General features: G+C 43.4%; 1 protein-coding gene across 1 annotated transcript in view; it reads right to left on the minus strand.

The window, feature by feature from the left end:
* Positions 1–17,003, minus strand: part of RIMS3 (regulating synaptic membrane exocytosis 3) — a 60,775-nt gene extending 43,772 nt beyond the window's left edge. The window contains exon 1 of the mRNA XM_030217473.1: positions 16,787–17,003. Within this exon, the coding sequence (XP_030073333.1) occupies positions 16,787–17,003 (217 nt within the window). The remainder of the gene's footprint in view (positions 1–16,786) is intronic.
* Between the last annotated feature and the right edge of the window lie 5,150 nt (positions 17,004–22,153).

The following is a 22,153-nucleotide window of genomic DNA, read 5'->3' on the forward strand; positions in this document are numbered from 1 at the left end:
TAAGAACCTGGAGAACCAGGTTCAATTCCCTCTGCAGTTCCATGTGACCCTAGGCAAGCCACTTAACCCTCTATTGCAATTGCCCTAAGTACAACAGAAGTACTTAGAATGTGAGCCCACTAGGGACAGACCCAGTACCTGTAAAATGAAACAGGATACTGGACTTGATGGACGTTCAATTCTGTCCCAGTATGGAAACACTTATGTACTTATAAACCACTTAGGTCTAAGCAGTATATAAATACTTGAATGAATGGATGTAAAAATTTAACGCGCTTATGTGTCCTTTATAGAATCACACTTAGCACGTAACTGCATCTAACTGTAGGCGCAAATCTATATGTGCCTACATAAAATTTAGGAACACCCCTAGCCACTAACTCATATACTTATGTGCATTAGGATTTACGCACAGATCATTATAGAATATGAGATGCGCGTAAATCCTAATTAGGGCCAATTAGTGCTATCACCAATTATCATTGCTGATTGGCTCATTAATTCAATTAAGTTATGCACGTTAAATTGGATGTGTGCCCAATTTAACACAGGCAACTCTAGGTGCCATATACAGAGTTGGTCCTTCACAAGGGGAGGACAACGTGGGACATTTGAATGATTGTTCATCTGCTTCGAACCAATTGCAACAAGGCTTTGGTAAAGCATCTGTTTTGACCATGATCTATCAAACATTTATACAATATATTATGAAACCTTTGATGTGCACTGTTGGAGCTTTGTATTCAGCCTCATGTTGCGATGGCTGTAAGTGTTTCCAATGAGAACATCTTTCCATAATTTAAATACTTATGTTGGATTTAATTTGATATAGTAATAACTTGATTACTACTGATAGTATTATGAGTGGTAACTGATCCATTCAGTAATTATTGGTATGGTAGACATATATTTTTTTATTACATTTGTACCCCGCGCTTTCCCACTCATGGCAGGCTCAATGCTGCTTACATATTATATACAGGTACTTATTTGTACCTGGGGCAATGGAGGGTTAAGTGACGTATGTACGTGCAGGACGTCAGACTCACAGAAACAGAAGCCTGCACAGCCTTCTACATGGAATGTTGCCTAGTGGAATAGCAACATTCCATGTAGAATCTCAATAGTAGCAACATTCCATGTAGAATCTCCAATAGTAGCAACATTCCATGTAGAATCTCCAATAGTATCTCTTTTATTTTTGTTACATTTGTACCCCGCGCTTTCCCACTCATGGCAGGCTCAATGCGGCTTACATGGGGCAATGGAGGGTTAAGTGACTTGCCCAGAGTCACAAGGAGCTGCCTGTGCCTGAAGTGGGAATCAAACTCAGTTCCTCAGTTCCCCAGGACCAAAGTCCACCACCCTAACCACTAGGCCACTTCTCCACTCCATATACAGTATATGATAGATCTTGGAACAGCAAACAATTTGCCAAAATATAAGTCCACTAAATTATTTTGTTATTTGAAGAGAAATTAATATTATTATTGGAGAAATTCTTTTTTTTTTTGGGGGGGGGGGGGAGGGGAGGGGATATATATTAGTTTTTATTTTATAAAAGCAACACAGGTGCCTGTGCAACTTTAGGAAAAATAAAGGTTCTTCTAACTAACCTGAGTAGGACACAAATCCTCAAACAAAAATTTCCACCCGCTCCAAGGCAGAGATAAAAGCATTTGTGTGCAGGTGTATATTGTATTAAATACTATACAAAAAGCCAGTGTACTGCATGGCATATTGAAAGCACACTATGAACATCAACCCTCAATTATCTAATTGTACCCAAATCTTGTAAAAAGCCTTAATTCTTTCAACCCACCTACTCACAAGCAAAGATCGACACTTAATTAAAGCAATCATCAGTCAATAAAAACCCTTTTCACCCACTGTGACTGAGGATTTTAATTGTCATTGAAAACAGACTTCATAGGATCCCAAAACAAAGCAAGGAAGGTATAATTGGATGCAATGCCCTTCTCTGAAGTGCAATACAGTGAAATGTACTACTTCAGACAATTAGATAAATTCACAAAACATTCAATAACGTCTTCTGTTTACTTATCTTAGTCATCATGAGTTGTATCAACTTTAATATACTACAAAATCATTACGATATCTAAGTGGATTACAGTTTTAATACAAAAAAAAATACACAGGAATGGGAGGAAGATAAAACAGAGACAGGACATGGGAAAGACAACAAAGACAAATGAACAATTTAGTACCAATTCTAATTAATTATAGTACAAATTAAATTTAAAAAATACATTCACATTACCACTTCTAGAAGGGGATATAATAAAGAATTACATTTAATAAAGGAAATACAGGAAGCAGAGAGGGGGAAACAAGCAAGTACAGGCATAAACCAAAAGCCAAGGGTCGCTGCTCAGGGCAGCTGGAGCTGAAGTACAGAACACACGGCTTCAGTAATTAATCCAAAGGAAAAGCCTTTGTAAAGTAAAAAGTTTTCAAGCAGCCTGGTTTAAACTTAGTAAAAGAAGTTTCAGAACAGATGTATAGAGAGAGCCCATTCCAGAGGGGTGGGGCAATGAATGAAAGCAAGATTGTCAGGTAGAATCTCATCTGATCTGCAGAGAGCTGAGATAATTAGCAGATGCCATGGGATGAGGAAAAAGGATAAACAAAATGACAAAGGAAAACTGGTGTGAAATGCACAAAGGAAAGTATGAGAATTGTAAAAAGGTATGCAGTGTACTACTATAGGGGGCCAAATATTTTTCAAACAGGAGGGAGGAGACTGTCACACAATCCAAAACCCAGCACTCAAGCCCCTCCCTAACTTCGGAGGCAGCTAAAGGATGCCAAGACTCCAGAAACACTTCAGTACAGAATTCCCCCTGAAGCAGAGTCATATTCGAAACACTGGCCATGTTTGAAGGAAGAAGGCAGACCTTAGAAGAATAAAGGGACCTCAGTTTTAGATTGCTTTGATGCAGCTGACAACTTGGGGACTATATTAAGATAACTGAACAGAAGTTGTTATTGAAACATGTTTTGTGAATTTATCTAATTGCTTTGTTTTGGGACCATATGAAGTCTGTTTTCAATGGCAAATTAAAATCCTCAGCCACAATGGATGAAAAGGGTTTTCTTTGACTGATGGTCCCTTTAATTAAAGTGTCAATCTTTGTTTGTGAGTAGGTGGATTGAAAATATTAAGTATTTTTACAAGATTTGGATACAATTAGATCACTGACAGTTCATATTCATGTGAATGTATTTTATTAAATATGTTCCCACATTACAATTGCACCTCTGCTGCATCCAGTGTGCCCAGGAAATACGTATTTACATTCTCATTAAAAAAAAAGGAACAAAGATGGATCAAGAGTACATCAACCAAAGTAAATCAGGAAAAGCACAGAAGGGCCTTCAAGACTGGGACAATAGATGAAAGTTTAATCAGAACATGACCCGACATGGGCCGTGTTTTGGCAAGAATCCGCCTGCGTCAGGGGTCAAAAACGTCCCAAATTCCTTGTTATGTCTTGTTGGAAAATAATGAGTGAAGTCTTACAAAAAAGTCAAAATCTCTATCAACATCTGTGCAATGACAGAAAGTGTTGCCACTGTCTTAATTTAGAAAGCGCTGCCTAATTACCGCTGGGCTAGTGCGTGAGCCCTTACAGGGCTCAGGCAGTAAATGGTCGCATGCTAATTTTAATATTAATTTTAATATTAATTAATTTTAATATTAATAAATTTAATATTAGTAAGGCAGCCTTGAGCTGCCTTACTGAAGGCTGTTGAGCCCCTACGTCTTGCCCCATCTTTGGCCACCTTTAAATCTAGACTGAAAGCCCACCTCTTTAACATTGCTTTTGACTCGTAACCACTTGTAACCACTCGCCTCCACCTACCCTCCTCTCCTCCTTCCTGTACACATTAATTGATTTGATTTGCTTACTTTATTTTTTGTCTATTAGATTGTAAGCTCTTTGAGCAGGGACTGTCTTTCTTCTATGTTTGTGCAGCGCTGCGTACGCCTTGTAGCGCTATAGAAATGCTAAATAGTAGTAGTATTAGCACACACCCATTTAATGTGCTATTTTTTTTTTAAAAAGGCCTTTTCCCTGCTGCAGTGAAAAGTGGCCTAGCACATAGCACGCTCACATGCCAAAACTACCACAGGCTACTTTTTACTGTGGCTTAGTAAAAGGACCCCTAAATCTCATCTGCCATTTGGATAGCCAGTCTTCCAACTTCCTAAGGTCTTGCTGCAAATTTTCACAGTCCACATGTGTTTTAACAACTTTTATAAAATTACTCCACCAGTAAAGAATGACCGGTTGGGTTCTTTATATTGTAAGCTCCTTTGAGCAGGGACCGTCCTTCTTGGTTTATTTAGTACAGCGCTGCGTAACCCTAGTAGCGCTCTAGAAATGTTAAGTAGTAGTAATGTTATAAAAGGAAACCTATAAGGATTCTCAAAGATGTACATTAAAAAGGTGCCTATGTGCCTTTATAATATCAGCTCAGAGAAAAATCCTTAATGGTACACAAATACTCTTGTACAAATTGACAACTGCTCCAGGGCAGGCGTGTGCATATCCTATGCATGCATGCACATGCATGCATATATTACAGCTCTGCCCCGCCCCCAGGAACACCTATGCAAAGATCATGAAAGAATATGCATGCTTTTGTTGATATATATATATACATGTATAAAACCACTCAGTTTTAGAAGAATTATTTGCCACATGTATAGCATGTTTTAATGAAGAAAATACTTCATAAAATTATCTCCATAAATACCAAATTATCCTAATCACTCTTCCCAGTTGAGATTCATTATTTTGGGAAGATGCACATATTAATTTCTATACGCAATCCAAACCAAACTCCCTCCACCATGTCTTCTATTTGACCTCTGTCCTTTTCTCATTATTGTCTTCCAAATCTGTCATGAGTGTGCTAAAAATCTGTAAGAACAAAGGTCTCCACTATTTGTACTAATTTCATTCAAGTTGATGTAAGTGTATTTGAAGGAAACTTTTGAAGGAGGTGACTAAATTTGTTCCAGGGCAATTCTTTCTGGGCTTAGTCGAGATCGGGTGGCAGAGCCGGAGGCGGGGATAGTGCTGGGCAGACTTATACGGTCTATGCCAGAGCCAGTGGTGGGAGGCGGGGTTGGTGGTTGGGAGGCGGGGATAGTGCTGGACAGACTTATACGGTCTGTGCCAGAGCCAGTGGTGGGAGGCGGGGCTGGTGGTTGGGAGGCGGGGATAGTGCTGGGCAGACTTATATGATCTGTGCCAGAGCTGGTGGTTGGGAGGTGGGGATAGTGCTGGACAGACTTATACGGTCTGTGCCCTGAAGAGCACAGGTACAAATCAAAGTAGGGTATACACAAAAAGTAGCACATATGAATTTATCTTGATGGGCAGACTGGATGGACCGTGCAGGTCTTTTTCTGCCGTCATCTACTATGTTACTATGTTACTATGTGATGGCTCACTTCTTCCCCCATATTTTCACCACACTTAAAACTCTACCTATAGTTATAATTGTTATACCCAAATGTTTCTTACTATTGTTCTATCGCCTTATCATTTTCCCATTGTTACACTCCATTGTTCTATTTCCCTAATGATATTTTGACTTTGTCTTCCTATAACCCTCACAATGTAACCCATAACTGAATTGTAACAAAATGTATTTCCATCATTCACTATGTATTGTAAGCCACACTGAGCCCGCAAATAGGTGGGAAAATGTGGGATACAAATGCAATAAATAAATAAATTAAATAAGTCTCTTTAGGAAGGTGAATTAAAGGAGGTTAGGTAAAAGAGTGTAACTGCTCATTGGGTGTCTCTCAGAAGAGATGGATTTGACCCAGGCTGAAGAAGCCTCTTTAGGAAGGTAAACATGACTTTTCAATCATGAGTCTCTTGAGAAGTGAGTCATGTGATTGCTGCAAGGTAGCCATCCAATGCAGTGGAAAGGGTGCCTCTATCACAGTGGAACCAACCTGACCAGCCTAACAGTCCGAATTTGTAAGCATCACTTCCACTAAAACAGTTGTCTTGGAAAAAAATCTTAAACTTCAGCAATTTTTTTTCTAATTAGGAAAACCCCAAGCCAATCACTGCCCCAGAGAAAATCCCTGTATTGTGCCTGAGACACCAAGCAAGTCTAGCCAAAGATACATTTCTGTGCTTTTCCAGTGGAAACAGATTAGACTCGGGTATATATATTTTTTCCTTAAGGAACTGTATATGGCTTTTCCATTTGAAAGCCTTGGGTCTTTTATGGGACTGCAGCAATGGGGGGGGGGGGGGGGGGGGAGGAATCCTGAAGAATTAGAATCATTTCCAGGTCCCGGGACTCGTGAGAACTGCCATTTCAGCACCACGGAGAGCGACAGTGTAACCTGAGCGATAGCGTTTTCCTTGAAAAGCGCTGAGCTTGTAAATATGTAAAGGGAAAACAAGAGGTGTTAATAGGGCTGCGGAAGTTTGTTTGTCGGCACTTCAGATCCGCATTGAAGCAGAACTGTTTTCCGGAATGTCCCAGGAACGGTATATTCTGCGGCTCAGTACTGGAGTTCTCTGGCAACCAGTTTAATCCACCACTGCTAATTAGTAAAGATCACAATGTGTGCGTGTCATATCAATAAGTTTAATTTATGTCTGCACAGCAGAGCTCATAGCCAAAGTAATTCGGTGCCGTCACGAGCCTCCAGTTAGGAATCTAATATTATCCAAAAGAGTTAGCGAAGCGCCAAACTCAGCCAGGGGCAGTTTCTGCAACGCTCAGAACTTCAACAATCAACACAGGGGAAATAGGGAAAAGAATACATAGTAACATAGTAGATGACGGCAGAAAAAGACCTGCATGGTCCATCCAGTCTGCCCAAGACAAACTCATATGTGTATACCTTACCTTGAATTTGTACCTGTCCTTTTCAGGGCACAGACCATATAAGTCTGCCCAGCAGTATTTCCCGCCTCCCAACCACCAGTCCCGCCTCCCATCAGCGACTCTGGTACAGACCGTATAAGTCTGCCCTCCCCTATCCTCGCCTCCCAACCACCACCCCCTCTCCCATCAGCGGCTCTGGTACAGACCGTATAAGTCTGCCCTCCCCTATCCTCGCCTCCCAACCACCAACCCCTCTTCCCCCCACCTGCTCCGCCACCCAATTTCAGCTAAGCTTCTGAGAATGAAAGATTTACTAAAATATTCTCTTTATTAACATTTGGTGGGTTTGGTGAAGGAATGCATCACAATCTCTCCTAAGCGGTGGCTGCTCTCACCTGGCCTTGCTCCTTGTACAAAGCAGGAAGGCAAAGGCCACCTTACCAAAAACAGCCAGAGGATTCTCAGTGGAATTAAGGCCGCACCTTTGCAAATAATTGTTAAAATGGAACAGGTAGATCCACGTTTCTATGCTTTACATTATGCTTACTATTCCTGTTAATGTGAATGCCACATTCAGGCAACAGTGATGACGGGCAAATCCCAGTGAGCTAGGACCTACTGGGACTTCCACCAGCCAGAGGACCGTTATTTTTGTGGGATTTGTTTTTCTTTTAAGCAGAAAGTGTAATCTTCCTGTCTTGTTTCATATTGGTCACAACCTAACGGTAGGGGGTGCATGACATTAAACAAGGCTCCTTCTTCCCCTTCTGTTCTCCCCCCCCCCCCCACACACACACCATATATTGTCCTCCTTTCTAAACTTGGGTCTTCGTCATAAGTCTGAGACGTCATGATCTGTTACTACAGCTAGTCACAACATGATTGCCACTGCTGTCTTACTTCGTTGCCATCAGGTCAAACCAACAAAGGTTCATTCAATGTATTTGTTTCACCAAGGTCCCGATGATCATTTTCCCTGTGCTGCTCCAAACAGAGCTGTAAAACTAGCACCAGAACAGCACGTGGAAATAATGCCTCAATGATCAAAGTTAATAGCATGCAAATTTATGCACGCTATTAGTTTTAACCATCGAGCTACTTCTGCGGGAGGATTGTGCCTGGGCATGCACCCAAGGCACAATCCTCCCGCATAAATTGTTTGACAGGTCCGGGCTGTCAAAAAAAAGCCCAGCCTGTCAACATACAGATGTAGGCTGGAGGTCTGGTGGACCTCCAGACCCCCCCAATCCCCATGGACAGAGGTCCTGTTGGTCCAGCACCCACCAAACCCTGACATGACCTGACCCACCCTCTCCCCGCAGCAGAAGAGAGGGCTGGAGGACCTCCAGACCCTACCTTGTGGTCTAGCGGCCCTGAACTCTCCTGTACCTTGAGATGACAGAGGAGGGAGTAGCACAGGGCCTCTGTTTGGAGGGGAGGGGGCCTGGGAGACACTAGGCCACCAGGGCAGGCCTTAGCCATTGAGGAGGAGTGGGGGATCTGGGGTTCCACTGGACACACAGAACTGATGGTGGGAGCCCATACTGACAGTGACAGCCTGGGCTGCCTAGCATGGATGGGGGGAGGGGAGGAAGAGATCATTAACCCTAATGCCAGCTCCGAGCTGGCATAGGATTAAGACGCTATTCCGCCTGTATGATCAGAGTGCAATTTAAATGAAGTCTGAGGTATTCCCTAGTGCGCTCACACCAAACCCCTCCGATTATCCCACGCCGGTAAATTCATACACTAGTCCAGCACTATTGGCCTCTAGCGCCCGCATTTACCTTTGATCATCGGGGCCCAAAAGCCCAGGAATCAGAGTAGAAGATGCTGAATGGGTCATCGTGCCCTTTTCCCCCTCCAAAAGAGGAATCTAACAAGCAATTATCCCCTGCACGTATTATCTCTGTAGGCTGTTCAGTGATTACTAACAGTGATGCTTGTGTACTTTTGAGAAATTAGCAGCAGGAACATAGCTTTGACTGCAGCCCTGACAGCAGAGAAGTGGAGGTGGTATAACTCTGGAGAAGGAGCTGCATTTGCTATTTGAAATGGCATCCTATGACTTTTGTACTTCCGACAGCACAACAAACTAGGAAGAGACCAATCTGCAGACAATCCCGTCACCCCCAGCGCATTACACTTTCCTGGTAGCTAGAAACCGGCAAATGATGTTACACAGCATCAGCATTGAACAGAACAGTCTGAAAGCAACTCACTGACTGGCAAGAAAATCTCCCCAAAAAATCAATTCTCTCACATCTACATTTCCCCTTCGTTTTTTCCACCACTTTAATCCCACTGTACCCAAATATGTTTTCCCTTTCTCCTTCAATCTCTATCATTTTGTTCCTTATTTTCCTTCCACATCTTTGTCCATCTTTCATCTGGCTCTCTTCATCACCTTTCTACCCCCTCTCAGGAGAGATCCAGAAACACAAGCAAGGGATAATATTGTGAGGGAAATAAAAGACAGAGACGTTTCTGGCATATCAGTCTCATTTTGTGACTGTGGCATAGAAAGTTCATTATTTTGATGTCCAGAAAGCTTTGTAGGAATGCTGGGCATCGCCTTTATTTGATTAAAAAAAACAAACAAAGCTATGGATTCTGTGCTATAATGTGTTTACATACAGAATGAAAGGAAGTACATAAGTATTGCCATACTGGGAAAGACCAAAGGTCCATCAAGCCCAGCATCCTGTTTCCAACAGTGGCCAATCCAGGTCACAAGTACCTGGCAGAAACCCAAAGAGTAGCAACATCCCATGTAGAACCACAAAGAGCAGCAAGATTCCATGTAGAACTGCAAAGAATAGCAAGATTCTAGAATTCTAGAGAATAACAAGATTCCATGCAGAATTTCAAAGTGTAGCAACATTCCAAGTAGAACCCCAAAGAGTACCAAGATTCCATTCAGAATCCCAAGTACATAAGTACATAAGTATTGCCACACTGGGAAAGACCAAAGGTCCATCGAGCCCAGCATCCTGTTTCCAACAGTGGCCAATCCAGGTCACAAGTACCTGGCAGAAACCCAAAGAGTAGCAACATTCCAAGTAGAACCCCAAAGAGTACCAAGAATCCATTCAGAATCCCAAGTACATAAGTATTGCCACACTGGGACAGACCAAAGGTCCATCAAGACCAGCATCCTGTTTCCAACAGTGGCCAATCCAGGTCACAAATACCTGCCAAGATCCCCAAAATGTACAAAACATTTTATACTGCTTATCCCAGAAATAGCGGATTTTCCCCAGTCCATTTAATAATGGTCTATGAACTTTTCTTTTAGGAAGCTGTCCAAACCTTTTTTAAAACTCTGCTAAGCTAACCGCCTTTACCACATTCTCTGGCAACGAATTCCAGAGTTTAATTACATGTTGAGTGAAGAAAATTTTCTCCGACTTGTTTTAAATTTACTACATTGTAGCTTCATCGCGTGCCCCCTAGTCCTAGTATTTTTGGAAAGCGTGAACAGACGCTTCACATCTGCCCGTTCAACTCCACTCATTATTTTATAGACCTCTATCATATCTCCCCTCAGCCACCTTTTCTCCAAGCTGAAGAGCCCTAGCCGCCAACGAGGAGAATTCTACCAAACATCACTTTCCTACACCTTAATTGTCTCTTTTAATTTTAAAGTAAGGAGTTGGACAATAACTAGGCAGAATATTTGATAGATGGTTAGACCTCTTTTACCACTTTACTTATTTCTCTTACCAAAAAAATGCGCAGGACAGCTGCTCTTGTCTGTGTTGTCCATGCCATGTCAGCAGCAATAAATTCCATCAGAAGACTGGTGTATCGTGGGGGAGGGAGAGTGTTTGGAGGGGTGACAGCTGTCCCTGCCTAAGGGTGGCCAGCAGGGTAAATCTGCTGCTGTTCCTAAAAAATGTTACCTTCTTTTATATCACAGATCTTCTTAGCAGCTTTCACTCTTCACAGGTGCACAGTTGGGATTATGATCAATCTGCCTTTTGAGTCTGCCATAATGAGCTCCGAAGAGCATCTTGCACCTGTCCTTCCAGTCAGCACAGATTTTTTAAAGTCTGGCTGCTTCAAAATGAAACCCCCATCGACTTGCACCACACCCAACCCTCAAACACCGTCTAGCTACACTTTTCAGTTCTGAACTGCCTCTCCAAAACCTCCTCTCAGAACTGCATATTTACGATTACATCTGGATTTTTTTTTCACTCCTGTAAACAAACTGGTATCAGAAATCCCCACGCCTCCAAGGTAAGAGCCTATTGTACCTCTCAACTTTCCTTTCCTCCCATGCTCTAAATATGTCAGAAAAACATTTCTCTCCCTTCTAATGATTTTTCAAATTGCTCAGAAGATACTCATAAATTGCACTGAAAATTATTATGTTCCTGAGTTTTCACAAAAAAATATATATTTAGTTAACTTCAGGGACTGAAACTATGGATGTAAATGCTGTCAATCTGAATAATATGTAAAATAATCCTCCTATAAAAAGACTTAGAGCAAGAGAAACTAGGATATTATGCACCCTACAGATTCTTGTAGCCTGGATAAGTATCCTGCTAGAAAATGAGGCAAAATAAAAGGCAGATCATCAGAGGAAAGTGCTTTTAAGAGTCTGATGAAGTACTGCAGGTCATGCTAACACGGTGATCATCATTTAACACCTTTACAAATGACAGGGGCTCATCTTTGTGCTGGTTGTTATGGAGAAGACTAAAGTACAATCACTGAGAACAAAGCACGCCCTGCAAGAAGTAATAAGAGCAAAGAAGGGGCTATGCCCACCCAAGATCTCCAAGGATATGAGACAACAGAGACCCAGGGGACAAAACTAGCCTTTCCTGAAATATAGTATGCCCTATCAGAAGGACTCTACACTTGTCTTTGACTGTACACTTGTCTCTAGATTGTACACCTGTCTTTTAGATTGTAAGCTCCTTGAGCAGGGACCGTCCTTCTATGTTTAAATTGTACAGCGCTGCGTAACCCTGGTAGCGCTTTAGAAATGTTAAGTAGTAGTAGTAGTAGTGATGGAACCCTAAGATCTCAGAAATGGGCTACTGAAAATACTCTGAAATTGAATCGGACGAAAGCAAAAAGGTTTTGTGGTTTGCAAATTCTCTGGAGAATATTCCTTCCAGGATTACACTGACTGACGGGAACATCTTCAAAGTGGAAAGAGTCCAGATTTTGGGGCATTATCTTGGACTATTCCTTAACTTTTGAGGCCCAAATTAATCAGATTTGGAAAAGGTCTTCTATCCGCACGCGACAACTAAGATTGATTAGATCCTGTTTCCATAACTCCCATTTTATTCTCTTGGTCCAGATGTTAGTGTTATCTAATCTAGCTATTGTAACTCTGGTCTGAGCAGTAAGCTATTACATAAATTACAACTCTTACAGAACACGGCAGTGTGAAGGAGTTTTCGATTAAGAAAATATGATAGTGTTTCAGCTTACTTTAAAGGTTACATTGGCTTCATGTTCCTACACGTATTATCTTTAAGATTACTTGTCTTGTTTTTCAGGTGTTGTATGGAAATACATCAGAACTGCTGTTTCAGGTTTTTTTTTCCCACTGCTTTTATATCTCTGCTTGAGTTCGAGATGGGACTGAAATTTCCGGTACTTAAGAGTATATATACAACTTAAATGTCAGCTTAGCATCATGTTTTCCTTCCAGGCAGTTATTACTTTAAATGAATTACCTGTTTCTACCTGCTTGGAATCAGATTATATGCGATTATGCAAGAAGCTGAAAACAAGAGGTGGGGATAGTGCTGGGCAGACTTATAGGGTCTGTGTCAGAGCTGGTGGTGGGAGGCGGGACTGGTAGTTGGGAGGTGGGGATAGTGCTGAGCAGACTTATACGGTCTGTGCCAGAGCTGATGGTGGGAGGCGGGACTGGTAGTTGGGAGGCGGGGATAGTGCTGGGCAGACTTATACGGTCTGTGCCAGAGCTGGTGGTAGGAGGCGGGACTGGTAGTTGGGAGGCGGGGATAGTGCTGGGCAGACTTATACGGTCTGTGCCAGAGCCGGTGGTGGGAGGCAGAGATAGTGCTGGGCAGACTTATATGGTCTGTGCCAGAGCTGGTGGTTGGGAGGCGGGGTTGGTGGTTGGGAGGCAGGGATAGGGCTGGGCAGACTTATACAGTCTGTGCCAGAGCTGGTGGTGGGAGGCGGGGTTGGTGATTGGGAGGCGGGGATAGGGCTGGCCAGACTTATACAGTCTGTGCCAGAGCTGGTGGTGGGAGGCGGGGCTGGTAGTTGGGAGGCGGGGATAGTGCTGAGCAGACTTATACGGTCTGTGCCAGAGCTGGTGGTGGGAGGCGGGACTGGTAGTTGGGAGGCGGGGATAGTGCTGGGCAGACTTATACGGTCTGTGCCAGAGCTGGTGGTGGGAGGCGGGACTGGTAGTTGGGAGGCGGGGATAGTGCTGGGCAGACTTATAGGGTCTGTGCCAGAGCTGGTGGTGGGAGGCGGGGATAGTGCTGGGCAGACTTATACGGTCTGTGCACTGAAGAGGACAGTACAAATAAAAAAGTAGCACATATGAATTTATCTTCTTGGGCAGACTGGATGGACCGTGCAGGTCTTTTTCTGCCGCCATCTACTATGTTTACTATGTTTATTCTTTTCCTATATCGAACATTATCTTTTTATAGATGTTATTCCTCACCTTGATGTGGGCTCTTATCTGCCTAGAATCTCCTGCTGGGACCAGTGCAGTCTATAAATCATGAATTAGATTAGATTAGAATTCATGTCGTCAATCACATCATGTCCACAGGACGTCTAGGTGAATTCCAGTTGTCCCATTAGGGTTCAGGGGATGATGAGCCCTGATCTCCCTTCATTCTGGGAGCATGTCAAAGTCTTCCTCAATTTTGTTTAAAATATTGCTTTTAACACATAAAGCGATAAAAATAAAAAAAAGAATCAGCACATTAGTTGCCCTCTGTATTTAGAGACTTATGTTCCAAAACGTTCAGTTAGATCTGAAGCATCTGCTCACTTGCAAATTGCAACTTTAAGAAACAATGCATAATAAGGAAACCCATAGATACTCATTTTCAATTGCTGGGCCATTACCGTGGAACCAGCTTTCTATGAATATAAGAACAATTGTATATACAAAAGAATTTAAGAGACTCTTGAAGAGTCATTTGGTTATTTAATTTATACAACCATAAGCTTAAAGAATGATAGCACAAGTATGACTGAGAAATAAAGATGAGAACAGGAATATGACGTGTTTTTGAATGACATGGAGCACTGTACATAAGTAATGCCACACTGGGAAAAAACCAAGGGTCCATCGAGCCCAGCATCCTGTCCACGACAGCGGACAATCCAGGCCAAGGGCACCTGGAGAGCTTCCCAAACGTACATACATTCTATACATGTTATTCCTGGAATTGTGGATTTTTCCCAAGTCCATTTAGTAGTGGTTTATGGACTTGTCCTTTAGGAAACCGTCTAACCCCTTTTTAAACTCTGCCAAGCTAACTGCCTTCACCACATTCTCCGGCAATGAATTCCAGAGTTTAATTACACGTTTGGGTGAAGAAATATTTTCTCCGATTTGTTTTAAATTTACTACACTGTAGTTTCATCGCATGCACCCTAGTCCTAGTATTTTTGGAAAGCATGAACAGACGCTTCACATCCACCTGTTCCACTCCACTCATTATTTTATATACCTCTATCATGTCTCCCCTCAGCCGTCTCTTCTCCAAACTGAAAAGCCCTAGCCTCCTTAGTCTTTACTCATAGGGAAGTCGTCCCATCCCCGCTATCATTTTAGTCGCCCTTCGCTGCACCTTTTCCAATTCTACTATATCTTTCTTGAGATGTGGCGACCAGAATTGAACACAGTACTCAAGGTGCGGTCGCACCATGGAGCGATACAACGGCATTATAACATCCTCACACCTGTTTTCCATACCTTTCCTAATAATACCCAACATTCTATTTGCTTTCCTAGCCGCAGCAGCACACTGAGCAGAAGGTAAAGTTATGGAACTAGACTAGGGCTGATAGAAATTGTGTTATAGTTGACAGAAATGATTGGTTTTTTTTTTGTGAAAATCTGTTTTACGATATTTTACTGGCGCTGCTTTTAGATTTGTATTTTTAACTTTTTTTATGTCTATAATCTTGTATACCGCTTAGATATAAGTGGGTTATAAGTAAATAAAATGTAAATCTAAACCTAAAACTCATCAGTTTATTGGTAAAGGTATCGGCCTGCTTACCCGACATTGCTGCCTGGATGTCCAACCGCCACCTGAAACTGAACATGGCCAAGACTGAACTTATTGTTTTCCCACCCAAACCCACTTCTCCTCTCCCTTCACTCTCTATCTCAGTTGATAACACCTTCATCGTCCCCGTCTCATCTGCCCGCAACCTCGGTGTCATCTTCGACTCCTCCCTCTCCTTCTCTGTGCATATCCAGCAGATAGCCAAGACCTGTTGCTTCTTCCTCTATAACATTAGCAAAATTCGCCCCTTCCTCTCCGAGCACACCACCCGAACTCTCATCCACTCTCTCATTACCTCTCGCCTTGACTACTGCAACCTACTCCTCACCGGCCTCCCACTTAGCCATCTATCCCCCCTTCAGTCCATTCAGAACTCTGCCGCACGTCTTATCTTCCGCCTTAACCGATATACTCATATCACCCCTCTCCTCAAGTCACTTCACTGGCTCCCAATCAAGTACCGCACACAGTTCAAGCTTCTCCTACTCACCTACAAATGCACTCGATCTGCAGCCCCTCCTTACCTCTCTACCCTCATCTCCCCTTACGTCCCTACCCGTAACCTCCGCTCTCAAGACAAATCCCTCCTTTCAGTACCCTTCTCCACCACCGCCAACTCTAGGCTTCGCCCTTTCTGCCTCGCCTCACCCCATGCTTGGAACAAACTCCCTGAGCCCATACGCCGGGCCCCCTCCCTACCCATCTTCAAATCATTGCTCAAAGCCCACCTCTTCATTGTCGCCTTCGGCACCTAATCACTTCATCTCTTCTCAGGAAATCTCATCTACCCCAACTTGACATTTCGTCTTTTAGATTGTAAGCTCTTCTGAGCAGGGACCGTCCTTATTCGTTAATTTGTACAGCGCTGCGTAACCCTTGTAGCGCTCTAGAAATGTTAAGTAGTAGTAGTAGTAGTAAAGAGCTGTTAATTAGACAAGTAACTCATCCTGAATACTTTAGGTTAGCTGGAGTGCTTGAACGAAAGAAGCGTGAAGTTAATTGTCAGGTTAGACATCACTGCTAAGTGGTAGAGTGCATGAGGAGGGGGGGAAGGGGAAGATCAATAAAATGTTGTGGGTTTTTTTTGAGATTCTGTTGTTACAGTTATGTTAATGAAGGTCTTAACATTAGATGAAGTGTGATAGGAATGTTATAGATGTATAGTACCTGTGACCTTCAATAATCGTACTGGGATGGGGGGAAGGGGGGAAGAGTGGAGAGTTTGAGGGAGGGGGGAGGGGGGTAGCTGGATTGGGAACTGTTATAGTGGGTAAAGAACAGTTATAGCATTAAAGTGTTATGATCTAACGTGTTATTTTGGAAGTTACTTGTGTTCGTTTGCATTGTGAATACGTGTGTTTCTTTAGTACGAACTGTATAAAGATGAATAGATAGGGATGGGGATATACAGGGTATAAAATGACGACTGTCTATACGAGTAAAATTTCACTAATGTATGATGTGAGATGGAGAGAAAAGTATGTTTACTGTTGACAGTATGTTTGTATTGACTTGTCATCAATAAAAACTGTTATTACTTTCGACAAGTAACTCATAGCACCTGTTTGGCTGTGTTTCACATTTCTTTTTCAAGACGAGATTTGCAGATGTGGTGGTCTTACCAGGCTGGTTAAGCTGCAGCGTGCTTTTACTCCACTGGGACAATCCTACAATGGCCACCATTTTGGCCCCCAAACTGGAACGTCTCTTCTTGTTGGTGTTAACGCTGGCCGCGTCGGGAGGGGCCCCGCCACTTTTTTCAATGTTGTACATCTCTCCACTGATGCTAGAACTACGCACCACATTCCTGGCTGAGGCACTTGTCTCCCCGTTAAACATGATCAGAAGAAATCACTGGACTTGTGCAAATAAGTTCTGGCAGCTGTGGGGACAGGACAGAAAAAAGAAGCAGGAGGAGGAAGGGGAGAGAAAAAAAAAAAGTATGTTACATTTTCCAAATACATTGGATATAACAAAAGAGAGGGAACAAAGTACAAACTAAAGTCCAAACAAAAAAAACAGCACCACGGGCCTTTAAAAATGGAACACAGTTCTTTAATGAATGAGCCTTGACAAAAAGACCCGACACGGGCCGTGTTTCGGTGACTAGCACCTGCGTCAGGGGTCACAGTGTATCAGAAAGTGAAAGTGCCTTGGTGCTTTGTAGCTTTTACTACATGAGACGTGGGGTAAGGAATAATATATTGTAGAGGAATATATTCGAGTTATTCCCCAAGTTTTCCACGTCATCACTGTGACCCCTGACGCAGGTGCTAGTCACCGAAACACGGCCCGTGTCGGGTCTTTTTGTCAAGGCTCATTCATTAAAGAACTGTGTTCCATTTTTAAAGGCCCGTGGTGCTGTTTTTTTTGTTTGGACATTTTCCAAATACAGCATGAAAGCAGAGAAGTTTAGAAAATGGCTGGAACTAAGCAAGCACTGCCTCCATGGTATGCAAATCTATCTATCTCCTGCATATTCATTGTGGATATCCTGAAAACCTGACCTGCCTGCGGCTCTCGAGGACCGGAGTTGCCTACCCCTGGTATAAGGCAGGAGTTTGCACAGGCAGTCTGAGATAATATTTAACCATCTCTCTGACCTCTTGTGCAACGTTCTTGAAATCAGTCACCTTACTTTCTAACCTATCTATATGTTCCATCTTTGCTTTACCCTTCTCTATCAATTATAATGTCCTTTTATGTATTATTATTATTCATTTGTATCCCACATTTTCCCACCTATTTGCAGGCTCAATGTGGCTTACATAGTATTGTGTTTACATTGTAAATAGTATACCATGCCATACTTTGCATTGTTATTTGAATACTAGTAAAAGAGGCCTGTTTCTGAGCAAATGAAACGGGCGCTAGCAAGGTTTTCGTCGGCAACACCCCCCCCCCCGCCAACCCCTTCGTTGTTGTGGCATTGCTCCGCCCTCAACGTCATGACGTTTGACGCGAGGGCGGGGCCCGTAGCGATTCCCCCGCCTCCCTGCCTCCCTCCCTGCCAACCCCTTGGTTGTTCTGCCATTGCTCTGCCCTCGAGGGCGGGGCCCGTATCGATTCCCCCCCCCCCGCCAACCCCTTCATTGTTCTGCCATTGCTCCTCCCTCGAGGGCCTAAAGCAATTTTGGTGGCTTCACCACCACGAACCTTCAAACATTTTTGAAGGAAGTCAGGGCTTGGCTTCACTGACGTCACTGTCTTCAGAACGTTGAGGGTGAGTTTTATATATATAGATTTTTAGTGCTGTAGTTGCCTATTGCTCATGTTTGATCTTTTCTTACTGTACTCCGCCTTGAGTGAATTCTTTCAAAAAAGGCGCTAAATAAATCCTAATAAATAAATAATGATAACTAGTAACAGGAGGGTCATTTTCTAAGAGATTGTCTAGGTTAATGGGGTAGGAAGTGTGGGCATCTATCCTATGATTATAGAAAGATTCACAGGCATCTATGAATCTTTATAAAATATAAGCAGAAATCTTGCCTACCTTGTTTCCCCGAAAGAAAGACATCCCCCCAAAATAAGACCTAGTAGAGGTGTTCCTGAATTGGTAGATATAAGGCCTCCCCCGAAAGTAAGACCTAGCAAATTTTTGTTTGAAAGCAGGGCCGCCGAGAGTCGGACAAGGCCGCCCCCCTCCACCCGAGGTGGCCGGGCCCCCCCTCCACCCACCCTCCGTCGCTCCCGGAACTAACCTTAAACGCCTCCTTTCACCTTCGCAGCGAGCAGCAGCAGGGCAGACCTCTCCTTCCTTCCGTGCCCCGCCCTCGCGGACGTTACTGTCAGGCGAGGGCGGGACACGGAAGGAAGGAGTGGCCTGCCCTGCTGCTGCTTGCTGCGAAGGTGAAAGGAGGCGTTTAAGGTTAGTTCTGGGAGCGACGGAGGGCAGGCGGGCCAACCCCGATGTTTCCCCCAAAAATAAGACAGCCCCTGAAAATAAGACCTAGCGCAATTTTGGGGGCAAAAATTAAGATAAGACAGTGTCTTATTTTCGGGGAAACACGGTATATCTATGCCTGCTTGGGAGCAGGTGTATAAGTAGTGAGGATTGCAGGTACATCTATATTTTATAATACACACACATACAAGAACTGTGACTCCGCCCACTCTGCACCTAAGCTCCTCCCCTGAGTGGTGCCTATTCTGCGCCTACACGGCCACCGGCACTGTTAACTCTTTTAGCAGGACCTAATTTCAGGAGACCTTCCTTCTATCTGCATAAATCAGCACTTCCCCCCCCCCCGAATTCTAAATTTCAGCACACAGAGAAGATCTGCGCACACAATATTAATTAACAAGGTGTTAACAAGCAATAGTTGGAGTTAATTGACAACACCTTGTATTTTTGCGCAGATCTGCCCTGTTCTATAATATTGGCGCCCATGTTGAAAGAAGGTGTGGATGCCCCTCTACAAGTCGTTGGTGAGCCCCACTTCGGGCAAAGAAAAGCTACAAAAATGTTATGGGATTTGCATTGCAAACTGTACGAGGAGAGACTTGCTGACCTGAACATGTATATCTTGGAGGAAAGGAGAAACAGGGGAGATAATGATACAGATGTTCAAATATTTGAAATGTATTAATCCGCAAATGAACCTTTTCCAGAGACGTAGAACTAAAGGACATGACTTGAGGTTGAAGGGGGGGCAGACTCAGGACTAATGTCAGAAAGTATATTTTCATGGAGAGGGTGGTGGATATGTGGAATGCCCTCCCGCGGGAGGTGGTGGAGATGAAAACGGTAATGGAATTCAAACATGTGTGGGATAAACACAAAGGAATCCTGTTTAGAAGGAATGGTTCCGTGGAATCTTAGCGGAGACTGGGTGGCAACGCCAGTAATTGGAAACAAAATGGGAGCTGGGCAGATTTCTACGGTCTACGCCCTGATCGTGACTGAATAGATAGGGATGGGCTAGAGTGTAAATTTTAAGGGGCTTCGATGTTAGCTTCAGAACTTAGTACAAAAACAGTGCTGGGCAGACTTCTACGGTCTGTGCCCTGAAAAAGGCAAGGACAAATCAAACTCTGGTATAAAGTATCACATACCATGTAAATGAGTTTATCTTGTTGGGCAGCTGGATGGACCGTACAGGTCTTTATCTGCCATCATTTACTATGTTACCACGTTACTCTTTGGGGTTCTACATGGAATGTTGCTACTAATTGGGATTCCAGAATCTTGTAACTCTTTAGGATTCCAGAATCTTCAGAACTTTTAGTACAAGAACAGTGCTGGGCAGACTTCTCGGTCTGTGCCCTGAGAAAGGCAAGGACAAATCAAACTCGGGTATAAAGTATCACATACCATGTAAAATGAGTTTATCTGTTGGGCAGACTGGATGCCGTCATTTACTATGTTACTATGTTTTCTAACAGGGCAACTCAAAAGGTGCGTGGTCACAAGTGGAGCCTGGCAGGTCAGGGGCACTTTCCTAGAAGTTAAGCACACAAATGACAGTATTTTATAATATTGCACCTATCTCCAGGAAATTAAGCAACAGCTTTACACCAGGTTTCAGCAGGTGTAAATGCTGGCGCTTGAGTGTGGAAACCGCACTTTATGGAATACAGGTTCAGCGTCATTTACTGAATCCCACTCTTTATGCCAAACCCAGATCAAATTCAGAAGTTGGATTGGGTGATTAAAGGAAGCTGTGAGGTGAGGAGTCTGAGGGCAAGGGTGAGAGATGGGGCTGTAAGGTGTGAATGAACGAGGTGGTGAGTGAGGACATGGAAAGGGATATGAGAGAGAGAGTGGATCAGAGGGATGTATGGCTGAGTAAGGGGATCAGAAGGTGCGGGGTATGAGTGAGTGAAGGGATTAAAGGAAGTGTGAGGGGACAGTGAGTGAGTAGGAGATGAGAATCAAGTGAATGTTTGTGAAAAGTGATCCTCTCTCTCCTGCACCAGGATCTTCCCTTCCCTGGTCCTGGATTCCAGTCCTTTTTTCTCCCCCTTCCCTTTCCTCTCCTCCCGTCACTACTCAAGTCAACCTTTCCCTGTTCCCAATCACCGAGATCCCCTTTCCATCCTTTATCCCTCTTCCCTTCCCCTAACATCCCTTCTCCATCTCCCCTTCTTCTGTGCTCTTACCCTACCCTTCCCATTCCAATAGTGATAAATAAGATCCCTCCCCTCCCCCCCAAAAAAGAAATATCAAAAAAGAGTTAATTTTTATAAAGTAACATACAAATAAAATGCAAATGCACCAAGAAATTGCTACTGAATTTCAGAAGCGTTTTGTAGCAAACATGAGAAAATACTGCAGTAATCTTCCCCTAAGCTACTACAAGAAACGGGGTCTGAGAGTATATTTCAGGCATCAGAATCACTAGGCTACATTTACACCAAGCGGCTTAGACAGATACATTTGCTGGTAGAATTGCAATGCAAAAGACTGAAAGCTCAGTTAAAAAAAAAAAACATATTATATTCTTCCTTCACATGGATACTGTACAGATGGAATCACTATTGGGCTCATTTTCGAAAGAGAAGGACGCCCATCTTTCGACACAAATCGGAAGATGGGCGTCCTTCTCCCAGGGTTGCCCAAATCGGCATAATCGAAAGCAAATTTTGGGCGCCCTCAACTGCTTTCCATCGTGGGGACGACCAAAGTTCCTGGGGGCATGTCGGAAGCGTAGCGAAGGCGGGACCGGAGCGTGCTTAACACATGGGCGTCCTCGGCCGATAATGGAAAAAAGAAGGGCGTCCCTGACGAACACTTGGACAACTTTACTTGGTCCTTTTTTTTATGACCAAGCCACAAAAAGGTGCCCTAAATGACCAGATGACCACCGAAGGGAATCAGGGATGACCTCCCCCTACTCGCCCAGTGGTCACTAAGCCCCTCCCACCCTAAAAAAAAATTTTAAATATTTTTTCCAGCCTCTATGCCAGCCTGAAATATCATACCCAGCTCGAAGACAGCAGTATGCAGGTCCCTGGAACAGTTTTAGTGGGTACTGCAGTGCACT

Source organism: Microcaecilia unicolor, chromosome 11, assembly GCF_901765095.1.
Source record: "Microcaecilia unicolor chromosome 11, aMicUni1.1, whole genome shotgun sequence".
NCBI classification, from domain to species: Eukaryota; Metazoa; Chordata; class Amphibia; order Gymnophiona; family Siphonopidae; genus Microcaecilia; species Microcaecilia unicolor.